Below are 21,212 nucleotides of genomic sequence, written 5' to 3'. Positions count from 1 at the left end.
TTTCTCGAGTGGATATCAAATAGGCAAGAAAATTAATAGTTTTGTCTAAAAGTAGTCCAGACATAGGTAAAGTGTTAGTTTTAGAGAATTATTTAAATTGGTGTTTTTGGATAGTGTTCAAGTAATGTTCAAGGAAGGCCACAATGATATTCTGTGGGACAGTTTTCAGAGTTTGGATCAACACTAGGATTGGGAAGACACACACACACACACACACACACACACACACACACGTACACACACACACACATTTTAACCTGTCCCCCTTAGACCGAATGTCATTCGGGACCATCCTTTGCTGATGAACCACACACACTCGGGAGCATGGGCTCCCACACGCTAGTGAAATTGCTGACCAGCAGGGAGTGCTGCCGCGGTAAACAACGGCCATGCTTAATGTGTGCCAATCAGCTGTGCCCGCAGGGGACCTGCCTGAAGGTTAATGAGTAGAGTGGTGCCAGGTAGGCTAATAAGGAGAGCTGAGGCCCTTGACGGTGTTAATGCACTGCTCCTGCCAAGGGCTGCAGTCTGCGGTCCACTCCTGCTGATGGTGCTTTCATGGGAACAACCTCAGCATGTGGACCTCCCCCACTCCCGAGCTTTTTTTTTTTCCCCCTAAGATGACATTTCCTGGTTTTTAAGTCACCAGGCTTTGGCCTGATCAGCAGCTGATTTTCAGCTCCTGGTTTAAAGTAAGTAAATGTCATGTCAATTCTGAAGGGCATTGGCATATTAAACAGGCTGAGTTCTTTTAGAAGCTTCTTAGGAAATACTGCCAGGGTTTGTGTAAGGAAGTTCTCTGCTCCGTCAGATCTGAAAACTGATTCTGTTTTGCCTTTAATCTCTTAGGAAATATCCCCCAGTGAAAATCTTGCAGTTTGTCTTTGGGAAGTGTCACTGAAGAGGTCTCAGTGTGCACCACTGTCCCTGCTAGTGACAGAGGGCTGTGACTAGGGGGAATGAGGTCAGGTGACAGACACGCTGCAGGTCCAGGGATCCTCTAGGAGACCCTCTGGCTTAGTTTATCCTTTGTTGAAGGGGACCATTGTCCGGCTGTAAAAGCTGGTGTGGCTTTAGTGATATGCTCACAATAGTAAACGACAGCTTGTTATTCGTGCTCTGCCAGTTTCCTTCCAACCCTGAAAACTCAGGAGCTTTCAAAGACTGTTTTGATCTAGACTCTTGAAAGTGTTTTCTCTTTATGGATGTTAAAGAGAAATTTTGCTGCTTGTCTCCAGGTTCTGGCTTATGTCTTTTCATGACAAAGGGAGGGTGAATTCCCACCTACAGAACTGGGGAGGCCTAGCTCAGTGGTACAACACCTTCTTACTATACACAAGGCCAAATTTAATCCCTAGCCTTGTGAAAAATTAAAATAAACAAATCCCAGAGGAAGGGTGATGAAATTGGTTATTTGACTAATGATTTCTATTACGTCCCCCCCCCCCAGATAACTTTTTCTTAGTATACCTCTTTAGACTGGTATAAATTTAACATCTGCTTCTTAACTTTTGTGTCTATCTGTCCATCTCTCTAGCCTCTTGTCCATCTACCTATCTGCCCCTCCATCATCCATCCATCCATCCATCCATCCATCCAGTTCTTTATCAGCTTTCTCTATCATTTAATTCTGGCATTATATCTTTGGGAAATAGTTTCATAGCTATGTCTATTTAATTAATTTATCTAGTAATTATTTTAACATTGTGTAATTGTTTCATTAAAGATTTAAAATCTGAAAACAATTGTTTTTGCTATACATAGGAAACAGTATAGAGATAGTTACAGTAAGATTTGTGTTTGCATGTGTGCATGGGGGTGTGTGTATGTGTGTGTGTGTGTGTGAATCCCTGTGTGCATGTGGAGGCCAGAGGTCAGCAGTGGGTGTCACTCTTCAGGCACAGTCTACCGTGTTTTGGTGACAGGTTCTCTTCCTGGCCTAGAGCTCACTGAGTTGGCCAGGCTGGGTGACCAACGAGCCCCAGGGATCCCCTGCTTTCGCCGCTCTAGCTCTGAAATTACGAGCACCAGCCACCACACTCAGCTCGTTCTTTCACATGGGTTCTGGGAGCAAAACTGAGACTTTATGCCTGTGTGGCAAGCCCTTCGCTGACAGTGCCACATCCCACATCCTTCTTTTTGCAAAATATATGCAGGGAATATTCGAATCAAAGGAAACATGGAGAAGGAAGCTGACTCTTGCCTTCTCATATCTGTTCACAGTGTTCTTTGGATTCCAGTCTGAGAATCATGATTTGCCTTTTGAAGATACCTTCTACCAATGCCACGAGGGTACGTATTTTTAAAAAGTGATTCAGAAAAGCTTGCCTGGTTAGTTATTTGATTATCTTCTAACTGAAAGCCAGGAAGAGGAAAATGGCAATACTGAAGTCATGGCTGCTGCATCCGGAACGCACCCCCCCACCCCATTACCATCATTCTGGGTTAGCATTGAACGCACTGCAACGCTACCATTTGTAAACATTCTCCTGGTCTGGGGCAAGCCTGTCACTCCATCCAGATTATCCTCCCGCTTACCTGAGCCTTCTAAGGAGGGTTGTGTTGGTTCCTTAGTTAAAAGGATGACTTTGATGACTTCCGGATTCTGCCAGGATAACATCTAAATTCCTTGATGGAGCATACAGTTCCGTCCCTTCTCTCCAGTGCACCTTTCCAGTTCAATCTCTGCTACTTGTCCCATTCCCCCTGCATCTCGAAGTCAGCATCACTGTCTTCATGAAGACAGTGGACACTGTGTGTCGAATGCTCCTGTATTTACCTCGTGCTTTGCACGTATAATCCCACTTAGTTTCAGACCTGCACCATTGCCCAGGCTGTTTCCTTTGCCTGACATACTTTAAACCCTTGTCAGTGTGGGGGACTCACATTTCATCCTTCGAGGCCCCATTTAAGACTCCTAAATGCTCCATTATCCGTAGGAAGCACTTCCTTGAACAAGCTTTCAGTATTAACACCTGCAGGCTCCCCAGTAAGACCATGAGCCATGTGGGATGTTCAGGACTGTGTCTCATTTCCTGCTCACTTATCTTGGCTGCCTTCTGTGCAGCATACAAGAGCTTATATTATGGTAGTGCATAATTGCTGCTCATCCACCAACAGTGCATATTTCTGATAGCAGTTTCCCTTTACACTTTCAGAGTCACAGTTCATGCTAGCCAGTTGCAAAAAAGATGAACCGGCTGTGCCTGTACAGATAAAGGCATAGACTCCGAAGCAACGTGTCTGGTCAAGGTCATAGTTAGCTTGTGAATGCCCTGAAACTTGAGCATAGGTCCTTAGAGAACAAGTTCCTCGGTTTTTCTACTGTGCGATGCAGCCTGTCAGCTGCTGTTTAGGTGTGAGTGTTTCCAAGTAGGATGGAATCTAGCTTTCTATCTAGGGGCACCATCTCAAAGTTTCCTTAACTTAATTTTCCTTCATATAAAATAAACCACATAGGTTTCTGAAGAGGAGTACCAGTAATGGAATATATACCCATTTTTGGGGGGCAAAGAACAAACAATAATTGATCTTTATGCAAATGCAAAAGGAACCCCCAAAAGTTTTGTATCTGGTCTGAAAAGAAGGCTCAATAATGTTGTCCTTACAGATTTTAAGTTTGGTTCCAGGCAGCTCACACTCCCTTGTAACTCCTGCTTCTGGGTAGATGACACTCTCTTCTGGCTTCCTCAGGCTCCTGAACACTCATGGCATACACACACACACACACACACACACACACACACACAAACACACACAGAGACATACAAACACATATACATACATAGACATACACACAGAAACCACACATACACTCACAGATACACACGGACATACAAATACACACTGACATACAAACACATACACACATACAGACACACACACACACACATATATATATACACAGAGACACACATACTCACACACAGACACACACATACACCCATATATACACACAAACATACAAACACACGTGCAAACACACATAGATACACACACAGGCACACACAAAAGTAAAAATAAAATAACTCATTAAAAGTGAGTTTATCCCTGGGTCTGCAGAGATGCTCAGAAGGTAAAGGCACTTGGCACACAAGCAGTCTTCATTCCCAGAACCCACATAAAAACCGGATGCAGCACAGTGGCAAACAGCAAAAGAAACATTGCCTAAGACAAGGTGGAAGGTGAGACTATCCTCACCCGAAACCCGAGATTGTCCTCCAACCTCCACATGTGTACCATGGCACAAACACACCCTCACATGTGAATGCACAAAAAGTAAATATTTTAAAATGTTCGTATCCTCTTATTGAGCCAGTCATTTTCTGGACATCTGTTCTAAGGAAGAGCATTCAAGTGAAAATGTCATGCAGACGTTTACTGAGGTGGCATTTGTAGTGTAGCTGTTAAGAGGGACGGTTCTGGGGGATTGAATAGCACTTTAATTTCTTATATTATCAATAAGAGAGTGAATTGTTTATACCCATATCTAGATCCGAGACTTCAGCTAAGAAGAGCAGCATCAAAGCCTGGAGCTTTCCTGGCTCCTGGGGCTTCAGGATAAACATACACACTCACAGATACACAGTGCAAAAGCACCCAAGCCCTGTCTGATAATCAGTGGGTGCTCTCTAAGCACTTCTGGGTGACTTGTGAGAGCCTGTGAAACTAAAACTGAGCTCTGATGGTGGGCTTCAGATGGGAAACAAACCAACACCATCCCTCTGATGAATACATGCAGGAAGCTGGGCAGCAGGAGCCACGTTTGAGCTCTAGGTACCTGGTGCTGTGCACAGAGCTCTTCTCAGAGTGTAACTGGTGGGTGCCCATATGAGGAGCCACAGACACCTGAGGGTCCAGCGGACCAGACTGGGAGATCTCAACATAGCCTTGCAGAGGTGGGATTGCTTAGCCTGGCAGGAGAACAGGACTGTAATAGAGAATATTTGTAAAAGGTACCACATGGGAAAATGAGGGGTGTGATTTTTCTGAGCAATAAAGTGACTAACTCATTCTTTTTGAGTTGTGGTTTTTTTTTTTTTAGACAGAGTGGTTATTAACAGCAGCTTGAGTCAAATTTCTAAAAAACAGCTCTAGTGGTTAAAGTATAAGACTGGTCCTTTTTTTTAAAGTGAAGGTATAAGCAATTTTATTTGGCTCTAATCTCATTGCAGAGTTTGTTGGAACCATTTTCCAAGTTACTCAGCTTCGTCATTCAGAATGCAGTCTTCACTCTGGCCTACCTGGTGGAGCTGTGTGGCTTGTGCTATCGAGCGTTCACTAAGGTAAGCTTCCCTGTGGTTCCCATGAAGCTGGAGGCAGCAGCATCAAATCTGATGTTGTCACTGCCTTATTGCGGTTAAGATGGATGAGTGGTTATACCGAGTCTGTTGGCCACTTTATACTTGCATCAGACATTAACCAGTTCTGAAAGGTGCAGATTCGGAGTCTGAGGCCGCATGGTTTAGAAAACAAGAAGCATTTTGAGCAAGTTCATAAAGACTTTTTCAAGTTTGTTATAGCATCGTGAGTGGGCAGACTGCCAATGTGTGTCTTTTTTTATAACCAAAGGAGAAAAAATAGCTTGCTACTTGTACAAGCCTCTAGAGTGCTCCTTAATGCCCCCATGTTTATGTCCCCAGATCTGGGTTCCTGGCCTCTGAGAGGAGACTCTGATTCATGGCTCCTCGCTGGGTTGACTTTAGCACCTCTCTCCCTCCAAGTCTGAGAAAATGAGAAAGTATGTCCTATCCAGTGGACATGGCCACCTCAGAGCCGGCAAGAAATACAGGCAGCAGGGAAAGTGGCTCCTTCCCATCCTGGGGACATTGCAAACGCTCCCTTCCAAGGCCCAGTGTCCTAGGCTTGTTTTCAATGGGGCCTCTGTTTCTGTGGGTCCCTCCTGAGCATTCAGAATGCTCTTTATTTGTGTTGCCTCCTTCTAGGAGCCCTTTATTTCCCCCTAAAACTCTCGTTTTACAACAGAGCTTTCATTCTATTTATAAAAAACACCCTGGTCATCTTTCTCACCAACTTGATCCATTTTGCCATGGTAAATGTTCCATGATAATTTTCTCTTTGGCCTTGTACATTCTCGGGTACTTACTGGCCTGCCTGGAGCACATATTTTCTTCCTTTCAAGATGTCAGCATTTTCTTTCCTTGTACTTTCTCTTTGAAAAGTAACTTAACCTCCTTTTTCTTTTATGCTTCAAAAAGTGTATCTACACAACATAACACCAAATACAGTAAAATGCTTTATTTTTAGAAGTCATTTTATTTAAAATAGTGATATCTAGCAGCATCCCCTTATGTAATCCAGTGAGGAGACAGGAGAAAGTATTGAGTCCTGGAGGCATCCTCTCCTGGAAGTTAGACAGTCTAGAAAACCCAGATCCACCCCACTGAAAAGACTAGAATTCTGGGTGAAATATACTAATCCTTACTTTTAGAATGTCGTATGATACTTTAAGTATAAGATTAATACTTTAAGAATGACAGAGGGAAAAAGGAGAGGGAATTGAGAGCCCAAATGCAAGCACGCAAGCAGGTCTGTGGAGGGTTAGCGCTTTAGCAAGGTAGTGACTTCAGTGCTGAAGGGGCGATGGTTTGAGGACAGTTCCAGGCCAGGAGCTGGAGCCGAATCATCCCCCTCGGGAAGTCAAAACCCTTGGAAAGCTATATGCTGGCTAAAGGGGTGGTTCCGGAGGAATACGTTTGTAACGTGGCAGTGACAAGCAATGTTATGTGTTTTAGCCTTCGAATAGAGAAAGAATATTGATGTCCCTTGAAAATTAGTGAACATAGGCTGATCATGGAAAAGATTGCTTTGAAGTTTTAATATCTTGTTGCAGGATATTTGATCACACTGTGAACCCTGAGATTGTGTTATTATACTTCAGAAACCTGTTTCTAGTTGTGGTGTGGCTCAGCCCTAGTGCGCACCTTTAGTCCAAGGGCCTCTTAGTGAATATTGTAAACAAGGTTGGTCAAGAGGCAGAGGAAGCAACCAGTTGAGAGGAAGTAAACATAAGATCATTAAGAAAAAACTATAGAGAATAAGAGGGAGTCAGGAGGATGGATAGAGAGACACACAGGAAATCAAAGGGCAGGAGCTTCAGGTTGTGGAGACTTGTTTGAGAAGGGAGAGGAGAGGCTTCAGGGATGACAGTGGAGGAGGAAGGTCAGCTGGGTGCCTTCTCTGCCTCTCTGAGCTAGCAGGCTTTCAGCTCAGCATCTGGCTCCCAGGTCTTTTTTGGTAAAATCAAACAACTGAGATTTTGTTAAGAGCAATGATACATGCAAGCTGAAGTCACATGACACCGATGCTGCACCACGACAGGCGCTCTGCTTTGGTGTCTCTGCAGAAGGAAGCTCAGAAACAAACCTCAGGCGTGTCTGGAGAGGTGAGCCTGCAGTCCAGCCCAGCGTGATTCCTGGGGCGAACACCCTGATGAGCAGAAGTAACCTAAGCTCCACTCTCCACCACGGCCTGGATTAGTAGAGTCCATAAATAGTGATATTATTTCTCCTAAGATATGGAAACTGTGAGGCAGGGGCTATCAGAGTATACACTATCCTATAAGCATGCAAAGGATTAAAAAACTAGAAAAAGATTTGGTCATTTTGGATAATAAATCAGCTTAATTTAAGCTTGATAAAAAGTGGAAAATAACCACTAACATTGAAAAAAAAACAACTCACAGGTTAACTAGCAAATTAGAGAGAGCTTATAGGGAGAATTAGGAACAAGGGAAAACAGCAAAACAAATCTTAAAAAATTCAGACAAAGATTAAAAAATGAAAGATAAAAAGATCTAACACACATTAAGGAAATCTGTAGAAAAGCCAACTAGTCTTTTTCATTTCTATGATTAATGAAAATCATCAGCTTTATTATTTGGGACACAATGTGTCCAAAAATATTCTAGATCCAGCCTCACCACTCACCTGCACCTGCTCACCTGCACCCGCTCACCTGCACCCGTTCCTCTGTGCCTGCTCACCTGCACTCACTTATGTTCACCCACTCACCTGCTCACCTGCACCCACTTACGCTCACCTGCTCACCTGCACCTGCTCACCTGTGCCCACTCACAAGCACCCACCCATCTGCACCCACTCACCTACGTGCGTGTTAGTTTATCTGACCAGCTGTGATTTGGAACAAGCAAGAAAAAGAAAATAGTTTAAGAGCAACTGAGAGAAAACACTCTGAAAATAGACCTCACAGCAGCACAATGCAACCCCAGAGGGAGATGGAGCCTAGTGGGAAAGGTCTTTAAGATGATATAAGGGGGGAAATGTTCACCTAGAATTCTCTACAGCTAAGACATCTTTTAAGAATGGAGGCTAAAGAGATTAAAGTAAGTTTTTCTGTTTAAAAAAGAAAGGATGGAGGCTAAAAAATAGACCCATATCTATCACCATGCACAAAACTCAAGTCCAGATGGATCAAAGACCTCAACATAAAGCCAGCCACACTGAACCTCATAGAAGAGAAAGTGGGAAGTACACTTGAACACATTGGCACAAAAAAGACCACTTCCTAAATATAACCCCAATAGCACAGACAGTAAGAGCAACAATTAGTAAATGGGACCTCCTGAAACTGAGAAGCTTCTGTAAAGCAAAGGACATGGTCAACAAGACAAAACGGCAGCCTACAGAATGGGAAAAGATCTTCATCAACCCCACATCAGACAGAGGTCTGATCTCCAAAATATACACAGAACTCAAGAAACTTGACATCAAAATAACAAATAATTCAATGAAAAAACTGGGGTACAGACCTAAACAGAGAACTCTCAACAGACAAATCTCAACTGGCCAAAAGGTAGGTAAGGAATTTCTCAACATCTTTAGCCATCATAGAAATGCAAATCAAAACAGCTCCGAGATTCCATTTTATACCTAGAATGGCCAAGAGCAAAAACACTTATGACAACTTATGCTGGAGAGGGTGTGGGGTAAAGGGAACACTTCTCCATTGCTGGTGGGTGTGCAAACTGGTACAGATGCTTTAGAAACCAACATGGAGATTTTTCAGAAAATTAGGAATCAATCTACCTCAAGACCCAGCAATACCACTTTTGGGTATATACCCAAAGGGTGCTCAATCATACCACAAGGACATATGCTCAACTATGTTCATAGCAGTATTATTCATAATAGCTAGAACCTGGAAACAACCTAAGTGCCCCTCAACTGAAGAATGGATAAGGAAAATGTGGTACATTTACACAATGGAGTACATTTTGAAATTTTCAGGCAAATGGATGGACCTAGAAAAAAAACATATTGAATGAGGTAACCCAGATCCAGAAAGACAATTCTCATATGTACTCATTGATAAGTGGCTTTTAGACATAAAGCAAAGAAAAACCAACCTATAGTTCACAACCCCAAAGAACCTAGACAACAAAGAGAATCCTAAGAGAGACATGCATGGATCTACATAGAAAGGAGGAAAAGACAAGATCTCCTGAGTAAATTAGGAGCGTGGGGTCATGGGAGAGGGTAGAAAGGGAGAGGGAAAGGAGGAGGAGGAGAGGAGAAAAATGTACAGCTCAATAAAATCAATAAGAATAGAATGGAGGCTAAAGAGGTATTTATGAGGAAGAAAATAAAATAGTATTTCTCTTGAAGACTCATTAATTTTTACTTTTTGTGTATGTATTAATACCTCCATGTATGTATCTGTACCATGTGTATGCCTAGTGCCCAAGGAGGCCAGAGGAGAGCAATGAATCCCATGGAATTGGAGTTACAGATATGAACTGTTGCATGTGGGTGCTGGGAACTAAGCCCAGGCCCTCTGCAAGGGCAGTACTTGCTCTTAACTGCTGAGCCATCTCCCCAGCCCCTGAAAATGTGAATATATTCTTATTGAAATAATATTTCAAGATGTATTACAATAAGAAGGAAATTGAACCAACAAAGAAGTTTTTAAATATAGGAAATTTACCAAAGAAATTAATAAAATGTGTAAGTCTAAGTGATCATTGGCAATATAAAGCAACAGTAGTGATAATATTGACTAAGCAGAAAACAAAAGGACAATTAAACACCAACTAACAATAACCTGTATATAGGGTGTGAGTGTGTGTGTGACTGTATGTGTGTGTCTATGTGTCTTTGTATGTATATGTCTCTGTGTCTGTGTGTTTATGTGTATCTGTGTCTGTGTGTCTGTGTGTGTGTATCTGTGCCTGTGTGTGTGTCTGTGTGTGTATCTGTGCCTGTGTGTGTGTGTATCTGTGCCTGTGTGTGTGTGTCTGTGTGTGTATCTGTGTCTCTGTGTGTGTGTTTATGTGTATCTGTGTGTGTCTCTGTGTGTGTGTTTATGTGTATCTGTGTGTGTCTGTGTGTGTATCTGTGCCTGTGTGTGTGTCTGTGTGTGTGTATCTGTGCCTGTGTGTGTGTCTGTATGTGTGTATCTGTGCCTGTGTCTGTGTGTGTGTATCTGTGTGAACACTTGAGGCTAGAGTTAACGTTGTCTCTCACAGGTCCTGTTTACAAGGACAGGGATTACCAGTGACTTTAAACTCTTAAGAATGCATGCTAGCATTTTAACTGTAAACTTCAAAGGCCAGAAATACGATGTGTAAGTTCCAAACAAGTATAGGCTAAAATAGGAATAAAAGCTTAATTGTGACAAAAGACAGAGAACAAGCTGCAACCAGTTCCGTTAAGGAAATAGGAGTGAATCCTAAACATGGCAGTAATCACAATGAATGTTTACTATACTTGCTAGGAATTCTCGGACTGGAGTTCAAAAGCAGAGTTACATGTCACCTAGAAAAGACACAGCTAAAATATATTTAAAGACACTAAGAAAGTTTGAAATAGCTGATGTGGTCCTCATGGCTGATATGGTCCTCATGGCTGATATGGTCCTCATGGCTGATATGGTGCTCATGGCCGATGTGGTACTCATGACTGATATCGTACTCATGGCTTGATATGATATTCATGGCTGATATGGTATCATGGCTGATATGGTACTCGTGGCTGATATGGTCCTGATGGCTGATGTGGTACTCCTGGCTGATATGGTATCATGGCTGTTATGGTCCTCATGGCTGATATGTAGACAGATAATACTGGGGGGAAATGACAGTAAGCTGAGTATAAGTTGGAATTTCGTATTAGCATTATTATAAAGTCATTGTATACCGAAAGCGGGAACCCTTCATCAGGAAAATGTGACAGTTCTAAAGCTCTATAGAGGTAAGAACAGAGTCTCCAAAATTAATATAACCATAAAAGAACAATGATAAATTCAGTCACACATTTTATTGAGTATCGAAATGAGTATAGGTATATGGGCTATACCTATACTTTACCCCTAGAAAAGTTGGAAGAGGTTCCTTCTATTTATGCACATACAGCTATATCAGCCTTCAGAGCTCTGGGAACAGGGAAGAGTGTGTGCATGTGCACAAATACACAGACTCACAGACACACCACACAGACACAAACACACAGACACAAATATACTACAGACACACAAACACACACACACATAGAAACACAGACACCAACATCACTCACACAGACACAAACACATACACACACCACACACATAGAAACACCTATGCCATACAAACACAAACACACCACACACACACACACACACACACACACACACACACACTACTGGTACACAAGTAGGTGTATCCTCCCCCAGCTACAAGGAGAAATCGTTGAAATTCTTTCCTTGACTGCTCCCTCTTCTCAGATGCATGGATCCTGTCTCCTTGTCAGATCTAGCGCCCACCACGTTATCTGCAGGGGTGCACGCCTGTGTAGAGTGAGTGCATGTTTGCCCTGGGAGGTTGTGTGAGTGGATGAAAGTGTCTGTGCACACAATCCGAGACTATTGACCGGCAGGGCTCTGAAAACTCAGACTTTTCAGTCCTGTGCTAATGTGTGCTAGTGTGTACAAGGTGGCGGTAGTAGTACCTGAGGCCTGTTATACTTGACAGCTGCAATATACTTTTTTTTTTGAGACAGGGTTTCTCTGTGGCTTTTTGGTGCCTGTCCTGGAACTAGCTCTGTAGACCAGGCTGGTCTCGAACTCACAGAGATCCGCCTGCCTCTGCCTCCCGAGTGCTGGGATTAAAGGCGTATGCCACCATCGCCCAGCCTGCAATATACTTTTTAATAAGTCTAAAATCAAAAGAATGTTTAAGAAAATTTAGAAGACTAGTTCCAATTGTGAAAATACTACCTTCAAAATGGAGCATTATAGCCATAGTATGTTGGAAAGCACTTTTAATGCCTTACATAACTGTATGTGTGTATAAATACGTGTGCATGTATGTATATATGGAGGCCAGAAGTTGATGTAAGTGTCTTCCTCTGGCCCACTTTGTTTTCTGAGACAGGGTCTCTCAGTGCACCTGAGTTCCCTGATTAGCTAGGCTGGCCAGCGAGTCAGAAATCTGCCTGTCATTGCCTCTCTGAACTGGGCTTACAAGCATGAACTGCCAAGCTTGACTTGTATTTATTTATTTTGTTCATCATGCTGGGGATGTGAACTCAGGTCCTCATGCCTACACAGCAGCAATTACCAACTGAACAACCCCAGCCACTGTCCTAAGTACTTTGCTACAAAGGAAGAAAAACTAAATTAACTAAACCAGGCCATTTTTATTACAAGAGAGAGCAGAGCAGTTAGGGAGGGAGGAAACAAAGATGGCGTCACACGGATCCACAGAGGAGCAACACAGCAAAGGTGGCCCTATGGCCAGACCTTGATCACAGTGATCAAGAAAAGCAGATGAACGGCAAGAAAAAGGGTATTGTCAACAAGAAACATGATGGCAGACATGTTAGGGTTAAGACAGTTAACTCTGAGCCAGCGCCTTGAGTTTCTGTACAACAGGAGAAGTTTTGAGAGAAACATAAGGCATGGCAACCAGGGAGAACAGAAAAAGCCAACGCTGATTACACCTAGATGTTGAAATAACAGAGCCGGAAGTTGAAAGCCTTCCTGGAATGAATGCCATTGCACCACTAGTGACGATGTCCACTCAGTGTTTGCAGACAGACGCATCTGAACCTGCACACTAATAGGACAGATCAGGGAGCACTGCCCAAAGAGTCTGCGAGGGTAGCAGACCCCTGACTCCAGCAGAGGAGGGCAGCAGGGGAAGGAGAGGACAGACAGCTGGGATCTACAGGACTGTAAAATAGGCATTTGACCAAACATTTACTACTAGTAAATCATGGATGCATTTATTTTAGAACAGTTATTTGGTGTACATACTTTTACCATTTATTAAAGGTAAAAGAAAGTTTCAAGGATGGAAAGATGGCTCAGTGGTAAGAAAGCATACCTATGCCTTCAGAGGACTCAAGTCAGTTCCCAGCACCCATGCTAGCTGCTTATAAATCCAGTCCCAGGGGATTCAACACCCTCTTCTGGCTACTGCAGGCACCTACACTCATGGGCATATACCCCCACACAGATACATGCACAAACACATTAAAAATTAAAAAAAATCCAGGCAGTGGTGGAACATGCATTTAATCCCAGCACTCAGGAGGCAGAGGCAGGTGGATCTCTGTGAATTCGAGGCCAGCCTGGTCTACAGAGTGAGTTCCAGGACAGCCAGGGCTACACATAGGAAAACCCTGTCTTTAGAAAAACCAAAACCAATAAATAAATAAATTTTAAAAATCTTTATTAAAAAATTCTTATTAATGAGTTGGATCTGCTTGTTTATTATGTAAAGAATCAAATCTTGAGAATTTTTGCAGTACATGAATAGAGTACTGCATGACATGGATTATCTTCAAGATTTTCAGAGTTGTTTGGTATTTTTATTTTATTCTCATCAGGGCTGAAAACCAGGCTTTACATAAACACGTAGCACAAAAACTGTGGAAGTGTGTTCAAGACCATCTCAAATTGTTGGAAACCTTTTCCTAGGTCCAAGCTAAAATCTATGCAGGAATTATAAAAATGAAACGTGAGTCAGCAGCTGAAACGGCAATTTTAAAATCAAACATTCTGACTCTGTGAATCAGAGGTCACTCACTTGGTGCGCACATGCTTGGAAATTGCAGTGTCGCAGTGGGACCATCTTAGAAGTCTTTCCCACAGCAAACCTCGTATTTCTGTAAAAGCAGAGCCTTTGTATGCACAACAGGAACACAACAGTTGCTTGTATGCCGCAGCCTGAGCAGAGGTGTTTCAGGCAGTGCAGTCCGGCATGCACAGTGCAGTCCGGCATGCACAGTGCAGTGTGTGTTTGGTGTGTGTGTGTGCTGTGTGTGTTGTGTTTGTGTGTGTGTGTGTGGTGTGGGGTGTGTGTGTGGGATGTGTTCAGAACAGAGGCTGTGGCAGAGTTACACGATGATGCAACCCAGGTGAAAGCTACAGAACACCTAGCAGTCATCACATGTTTAACCTTAGGATTTGGTCAAGAAAACGTTTACTGTTCTCTGTATCCTCTGCTCACCCTTTTTGCCATCCTTACATGGAGTTATATGACAGTTGTGTGTAGTGATGAGCAGCGGGCTGCATCCCACCACCCGGCTCCGGGCCACCTGGCTCCTGCACGGCTAGCTTTATACCCGAAATAACAACACACAAACTGTATTCATTTAAACACTGCCTGGCTCATTAGTTCCAGCCTCTTACTCACATCTTGACTAATCCATATCTAATAATCTGTGTAACACCACGAGCGGTATCTTACCAGGAAAGATTCAGCATGTCTGACCTGGCGGCTGGCTTCATCGCATCTCTCTCCCTGAGGAGAGGCATGGCAGTCTGCCCCAGAGAGGCGAGGCATGGCGATTTATCTCACTTAGGAGAGGCATGGCATCTGACTGAGCCATCTACCTCACTTCCTTCTTCCTGTTCTGTCTACTCCACCCACCTAAGGGCTGGCCAAGGCAGTTTCTTTATTAAAACAGAAGAGCCACATCAATTGTGAGCAGCCAGGCAGTGGTGGTCTTTAATTCCAGCACTCGGGAGGCAGAGGCAGGTGGATCTCTGAGTTCAAAGCCAGCCTGGTCTACTGAGCGAGTTCCAGGATAACCAGGGATACACACAGAAACCCTGTCTTGAAAAACCCAAACCAAAACCAAACAAAAAGTTGTGAACAGAGTAATTTGAAGCTAGACTCCCACTTACCGCTTTGAAAGGTTTGTTTTAGAGCCAGTAAAATGGTATTGTATCAGGACAGAAGCACCTGCTACAAAGCCTGACAACTTAAACTTGACAGAACTCACATGGTGGAAGGAGGTCACCAGGCCCTGCAAGTTGACACACACACACGCACACACATTTTTTTTAAATTGGATTTTTTTTTTAATAAACAGGCTATTCTTTTTTAAGCTTCTTGGGAGCATCAGTATGTTAGCCAAATATACAGACATGATGCCAGGGACCAGAAGAGCACAGTACTACAGGGTGGTGAGCCTGGCCCAGCACACTTCAGGGTGGTGAACTTGGCCCTGAAGGCCAGTTTTTCCCTGAAAATGTTGATTGGCTTTCTCTTCGGCTGAGCTGCAGCTTCTGATAGTTAAGGAGGGTAGAGAGATGAGCATGGGACTGGAGAGCCGGATTCCACATCCTCCACAAAAGTATACCTCCATCTAGGGCTCAGACTAGGAAAGACCAGAGTAACCTCAGAGTACAGTGTTGGCTCTGAGGTTCAATCCACAAGCCTTTCTGTGTACTAAGGTAGCCGTGGTCAGCCAGTGCAGGCCACACGTACCTGGGAAGAAGAAGCAGAAGGCTCTTTGGAGGAAGATAACAGTTGTGGAAACAGTATCTCTACATGGAGCTGCAAAGTGAAAACCTTCAGTACACAGCTAAGGTAACCAGCTAAACACACAAACACAGTGAATGAGAATGAATACTCCCCAGAGCTGCTGAGGTCTTTGCCATGTGTGGCCCTGTCCTAAGTGCTCGTTACCTGAGAGCTAAGCCCATTTTAATTCCCTTAACTGTACACTTACACACTACGCACTCTACTGCATGAGTGTTGTATTCAGTAATGGAGACAGTCCATCTAATATGCAGCTGATGTTGGTGAATTGTGGCGCAACTGTTGTAATATAATGCTAATAAATTGTTGACTCAAAATAATAAGTTAAGTATATCAAGGGCTATTAAGCAACATAAAAAATTCTGAAGAAAAGATATGATAGTATATGATGCCATGGTACTAAGGTTAAAAAAAAGTTTCAATAGAGGTATGCATGTGTAGTCCAATGTGGAAACACACAACAAGCAACAGATTCCAAGTTTAGAGGACTTCCAGGAAGGGGGGAAACACGGAATGGGGATGGTGGGTACATAAAATGACCCATTCTCTCTGCTTTCTGCACACTTGAAATCATCCAGCTCAGAAAGGAGTGTCTTGGAGGGAACGTGGAGTTATTTTGGGATCTATGCCCACTTCTCTCTGTATCCACCCTTTGTACTGAAAAACATATGCTTAGTTAGTTCTATTGGGTCGTGCAGCTTGTGGACTCTGCTGCCTGTGACTCAGAAGAGAATCCTGTGGTTCTGATGTTTAGGAGACTCTGTTGCTTCTTGTCCACTCTGTGACATACCCTTGTGGCAGCAGCAAACTCATTCTGCACACACAACTCTCTTATAGTTTCAATTTTATCTATGAAAGGCAGCTCATTACTTTAAACACCGGTTTGAATTTCTGATCTGTGAAATTTTGAAGCATATTTGGTATAGGTCATGCAGATTGAATTTTGAAAATAACTGACCCCTTTAATTTTGTTTTATCTAGGAACGGGATAAATTCTACTTGTCTCGGAGTGTTGTTCTGGAACTTCTCCAGGCCCTGAAGTTCAAGTCTCCATTGCCAGATACAAACCTTCTGCTTCTTGTCCAGGTAGATCTGTGCTGTGTCTGCAAAACTTTTCATGATGTTGTGTGTTTTGGGGAAAGGTAACGGAGGCTTAGGTCGTGTGCTTGAAGCCAAAGCATATGTCAAGAGACGGGAGTATTGCTCTAATCCTCATGGGGCACTTGGCACTTCCACTTGCTAAATAGACAAAAGAGGAGTAATTTTTTGTCCCAGTGCGCACCTAGTTTTGTGTATGATAAAAATATAGAATAAAACAATGTTTTTGTCATTAAGAAACTTGTAACTCAGGGCTGAAGAGATGGTCAGTGGTTTGCTCTTCTAGAAATCCAAGTTTGGTTCCTCGCACCCATATCTGGCTTAGTCAGCTCAAGGAGCTAAACACACACACACACACACACACACACACACACACGAAAAGAAATTTGCAGAGATGGAACTAAGGAAACTAAGAGCGAGGATGCAGGCTGACGTTTTCCTGCATGGTCCAATCAGCATGCACAAGCCCCAGAATCTTCTGTATTCATGAGGATGGGCCAGACCAGACACAGCCAAGTGGCGGGATGTGTTGTGTCCATGGGAGGAAGATGGGAATCAGCCTCCGTGGGTCCACTGAGGCAGAGGTCTTGAGGGCAAACTCTGGAGAGTTAATGGCAATGATTATGCTTGGATATTGAACTACAAAGGAGGGGCTGACGCCCTGTCTCCGGCGTCCTTACCGGCATCGTAGACAGGCCCATTTAAACCTCCAAGACAGGTTGTGGCTAGTGTCAGAAAAGAGAGATAGATAAAGAAAGTCCTTAGGAAAAGTTGTGAGCAGGATGGATTTCCTCCTGTGTAATCAGGGAAGAACTTGTCCTTAGAGCCGGGTCATCAGGACTAGTGTCTGCTTGGCAGGTCTAACAGCCAGAGACTGGAAGGCTTCAAACAGTACAGGCAGGAAACAAGCTTGAGGACCCTGGGTTCTCTCCATAGCACTGGACAGCACCCGTCTCCTGCTCTCCGTCCTGAGCAGAGCACATCCGTGTGGCCGGTTTTCTTGGGGTCTGGCACCTCACACTGTAGCGGTTGCAGGCTGGTTTCTATGAAGTCCATGAGTCAACCCTAATGAGCGCCTATCACCAGACAACAGGAGAACACTGACAGTTCCAATTACCAGCGCTTAGGGCAACCGTGAAAACAGTGATTACTGCATCACTGTTTGGTGAATAAATAACAAAGACAAATTCGTGTTAACTAGAAAGAGGGCTAAAAGCAGGCATTTCTAAATGGGACTTCTGAATGTTTGTCTGCCGTTTCGAATATGACATTTTTAGATTGCTTTTAAAGACTGAGTCTCATTGTGTAGTCCATGCTAGCCCTAACGCCTTAGTGCTTCTTGCCTCAGCCTCCCAAGAACTAGGATTGCATTTTCAAACAAACAGTGTACATACACACTGACACCTTCAGTTTAGAGCTGTTCAGGTTGAAGAGGTGTCCAGGAGACACTGACATCCTACCCTGGAGGAATAGCTTTTTGAACAGTGTTTCATCCTTCTCTGACAAAAAAATTAAACATCATGCCATTTGTTAGTAACTCATCTATAAACTGATAGAGTAAATTATTCTAGTTATTGATGAGGACAAAGTGAGGTGTCTCTGAAAGCCAGTGTAGCTCTCGTCCCCACCCTGGGGTCCTGCCCCATATGAGGTAGGAGTATAGATAAGCTTATCTGAGTGGACAAAGCTTACATTGTCCCATGGGTAGGGCATACCTCAATTGTGTTTCTGTTAAAAGGCAATACCAGAGACCCCTATGCAGTTTGATTTTTCTTTGGGTTGCCAACCAGCTCGCAAATAAAGACACAGAGACTTATTATTAATTATGAATACTCAGCTTTAGTTTAAGCTTGTCCCACTGGCTCTTTTAACTTAGTTTAATCTGTTTCTATTCATCAATGTTTTTCCTTGGGGTATTTTACCTTTCTCTCATTTTGTCTGTCCTACTTTCTGGCTTCCTCTGTGTCTGACTGGCTGGACCCTGGCATCTCCCTGGTGTCTCTTTTTTTCTTTCTTCCCTGAGTCTAAATTCCTTCTCCTACTTAATCTCTTTGCCCAGCGGTCATGCCTATATCTCCTGCCTCACTATTGGATGTTTAGCTTTTTATTAGACCAATCAGGTGTCTTAAGCAGGCAAGGTAAAATAACAACACATCTTTACGTAGTTAAACAAATATTCCGCAACACCCCAACCCAACAGTGAACGCATGCCTTCTTTGAAGGCAGTCACACTACTGGTCTGTTCCACAATTCCTAGAAATTCTTCCTTGCTGGTGGCATCCTGGGAACCCCTCCCCTCCACGTCTACTGAGAATGTTGAATGCGTGATAGATGGGCCAGCATATTTGAAGATTCAAGAAAAGCTTCCATAGCAGAATGATGACTTATTAAAAGTCACCGGGAAGACTGACTTCAAGTCCAAATGGGTTCCCTCTGCTCCTGTGTGGAGAGTAGATACTTGGCTAATTTGCATGCACCTCTCCCACGCCATGGGGTCCCTGCACAACCAAGGGCTGCAGGATCATGTTGGTAAAAAGGTTCTCTTTTAAAAATAGGTTAGTTGTGGGCTGAGAACAAAGGTATGGCTGCTGTTTTTAATTCATATCACTGAGCAAATCATTAATACTAGCTAAGTTGCTAATAACCCGCCCTATGGGAGGGGATGTAGACATGCTATTTTGGGTATTTTGTTTGCTGATGATGAGTTTAGTAACGACGCATAATGGATGGTGTGCTTCTTTGTGTCTTTTTGTTCTTATGGAGGGGTACATACTTCAGTGGCATATTCCTTCCTGAGAGCACAGAATCCTCCTGCTTTTGTTTTTGAGTTTTTATTTTGGGATTGTAATATGATGACATCACCTCTCCTGCCCCTTCAGGCCCCCCATACACTGCCCCTTGCTCGCTTTCAAATTCATGGCGTCTTTTTTCCATTCACTGTTGTTATGTGAAAGTATAGCGGTTTTGCTTCACTTCCCCCGAGTTCAGCTGTACCTTGATATTTGAGCAGTTCTGTGCCGTTAACAGTGAGGGCTTTGCCAGTTTGTGGTTGCAGCTATAATAAAATGACAGATTTGCTGAGTTCAATTGCTCATATGCTGTAGAAATACCCTGGACTGAGGACACTGATAATGGTCCCTGGGCTTTCAGAGGATTGTGTGCTTTTACTCCCTTTCAAGTAAAGCCCGTGTTTTATTTTGACTTGTGTAAGTCATGACAGTTCTGAGTCTGAGCACACTGTCTGGCAGGGAGCAAGTACCTGCTCCCTGAAGGTGGATCCTAGTGATCTCATTTGTGCTTCTGTGTTGACCCTACCTTGCTCAATTTCCCCTGCCTAGGCCATACAAGTACATTTTGAGGGCCAGGACCTTCAGCTGCCCTGAGAGGCCACTCTAATGCCCTTTATGTCACACATTTGGCGTGGCACCATCTTACCAAGGCCTCTGCCACCGACTCTTTTTTATTGTGAGAATAGGTGTTAACACTGGTGTTCTGACAGGCTTAGAACTTAGCCGTAGGTCACCTGTCTCAGACTGCAAACTCAGACAGCTTTGGAAAAGTCATTTATGGGAAAGCATGCTGCATCTGCCAGGAGATAGGTTGGGAGTACTTGCTTCTACACCCTGCTGTTCTGCTAAACGTTACCCACCTCACTGTTTCTGCATACAGGTTGTGGCTAAAGTCAAAGGCTTCCTGGTGTTTAAACCTGGTTCAGGACTCTTCCTTACACAGCATTAGGATGAACACGTTAGAAAGGGCCATTGATGTAGAGCCCCACCAGCTGGCTGAAACCTGCTGCCAGTCAGCACGCTCAGATCTGCACCCCCGATTAGTTCGTCTAAATGTTGGTTTCCATTCCCTGGTCCCACACTTTTCCAGCAGTCCCTCTCTGAGAGCTTTTCTGCTTGACCCCAACTGCTGTTTTTCCAGTTTGGCAGGATGGAACTTGTGTAGCTCCACGCTGATGTCTTGACCTCTCCCGCTCAGGTTCCCCACATCTTCCAAATGGATGGGAAGGAGCGGCTTTATGTCAAAACCTCCTCAGGGCTCTGAGTTCTGCAAACAGCAGATTCCAAAGTTGCTAGAATAGCTGGCCAGAGGCCAAGAAGAGAAATCAAACAAGAGTTAATTACTCAGCTATCCCTGGGCTTCGTTTAACTGTTTCCCCTAAAACCATAAATAGCCGAATGTTAGATTAAGTAGGGAACACCTGTCAGTGCCTATAATGAAAACAAATTAAATTATAATCTGGCAAATCCATCCTCATCATGATCTTAAGACGTAATTGATTAATCCATTCACAAACTCTTCCTGGGCTGCT

The 21,212-nt window shown here is 43.6% G+C and overlaps 1 protein-coding gene across 1 annotated transcript in view; it reads left to right on the top strand.

The window, feature by feature from the left end:
* Positions 1-21,212, top strand: part of Unc79 (unc-79 homolog, NALCN channel complex subunit) — a 192,166-nt gene that overhangs the window by 147,698 nt on the left and 23,256 nt on the right. Inside the window, 3 exon segments of the mRNA XM_038337440.1 lie at positions 2,224-2,292; positions 5,175-5,285; positions 16,775-16,879. Coding sequence (XP_038193368.1) covers positions 2,224-2,292; positions 5,175-5,285; positions 16,775-16,879 — 285 coding nt within the window.

This window comes from Arvicola amphibius, chromosome 7 (genome assembly GCF_903992535.2).
Source record: "Arvicola amphibius chromosome 7, mArvAmp1.2, whole genome shotgun sequence".
NCBI classification, from domain to species: Eukaryota; Metazoa; Chordata; class Mammalia; order Rodentia; family Cricetidae; genus Arvicola; species Arvicola amphibius.
This window is presented reverse-complemented; position numbering and strand designations above follow the sequence as displayed.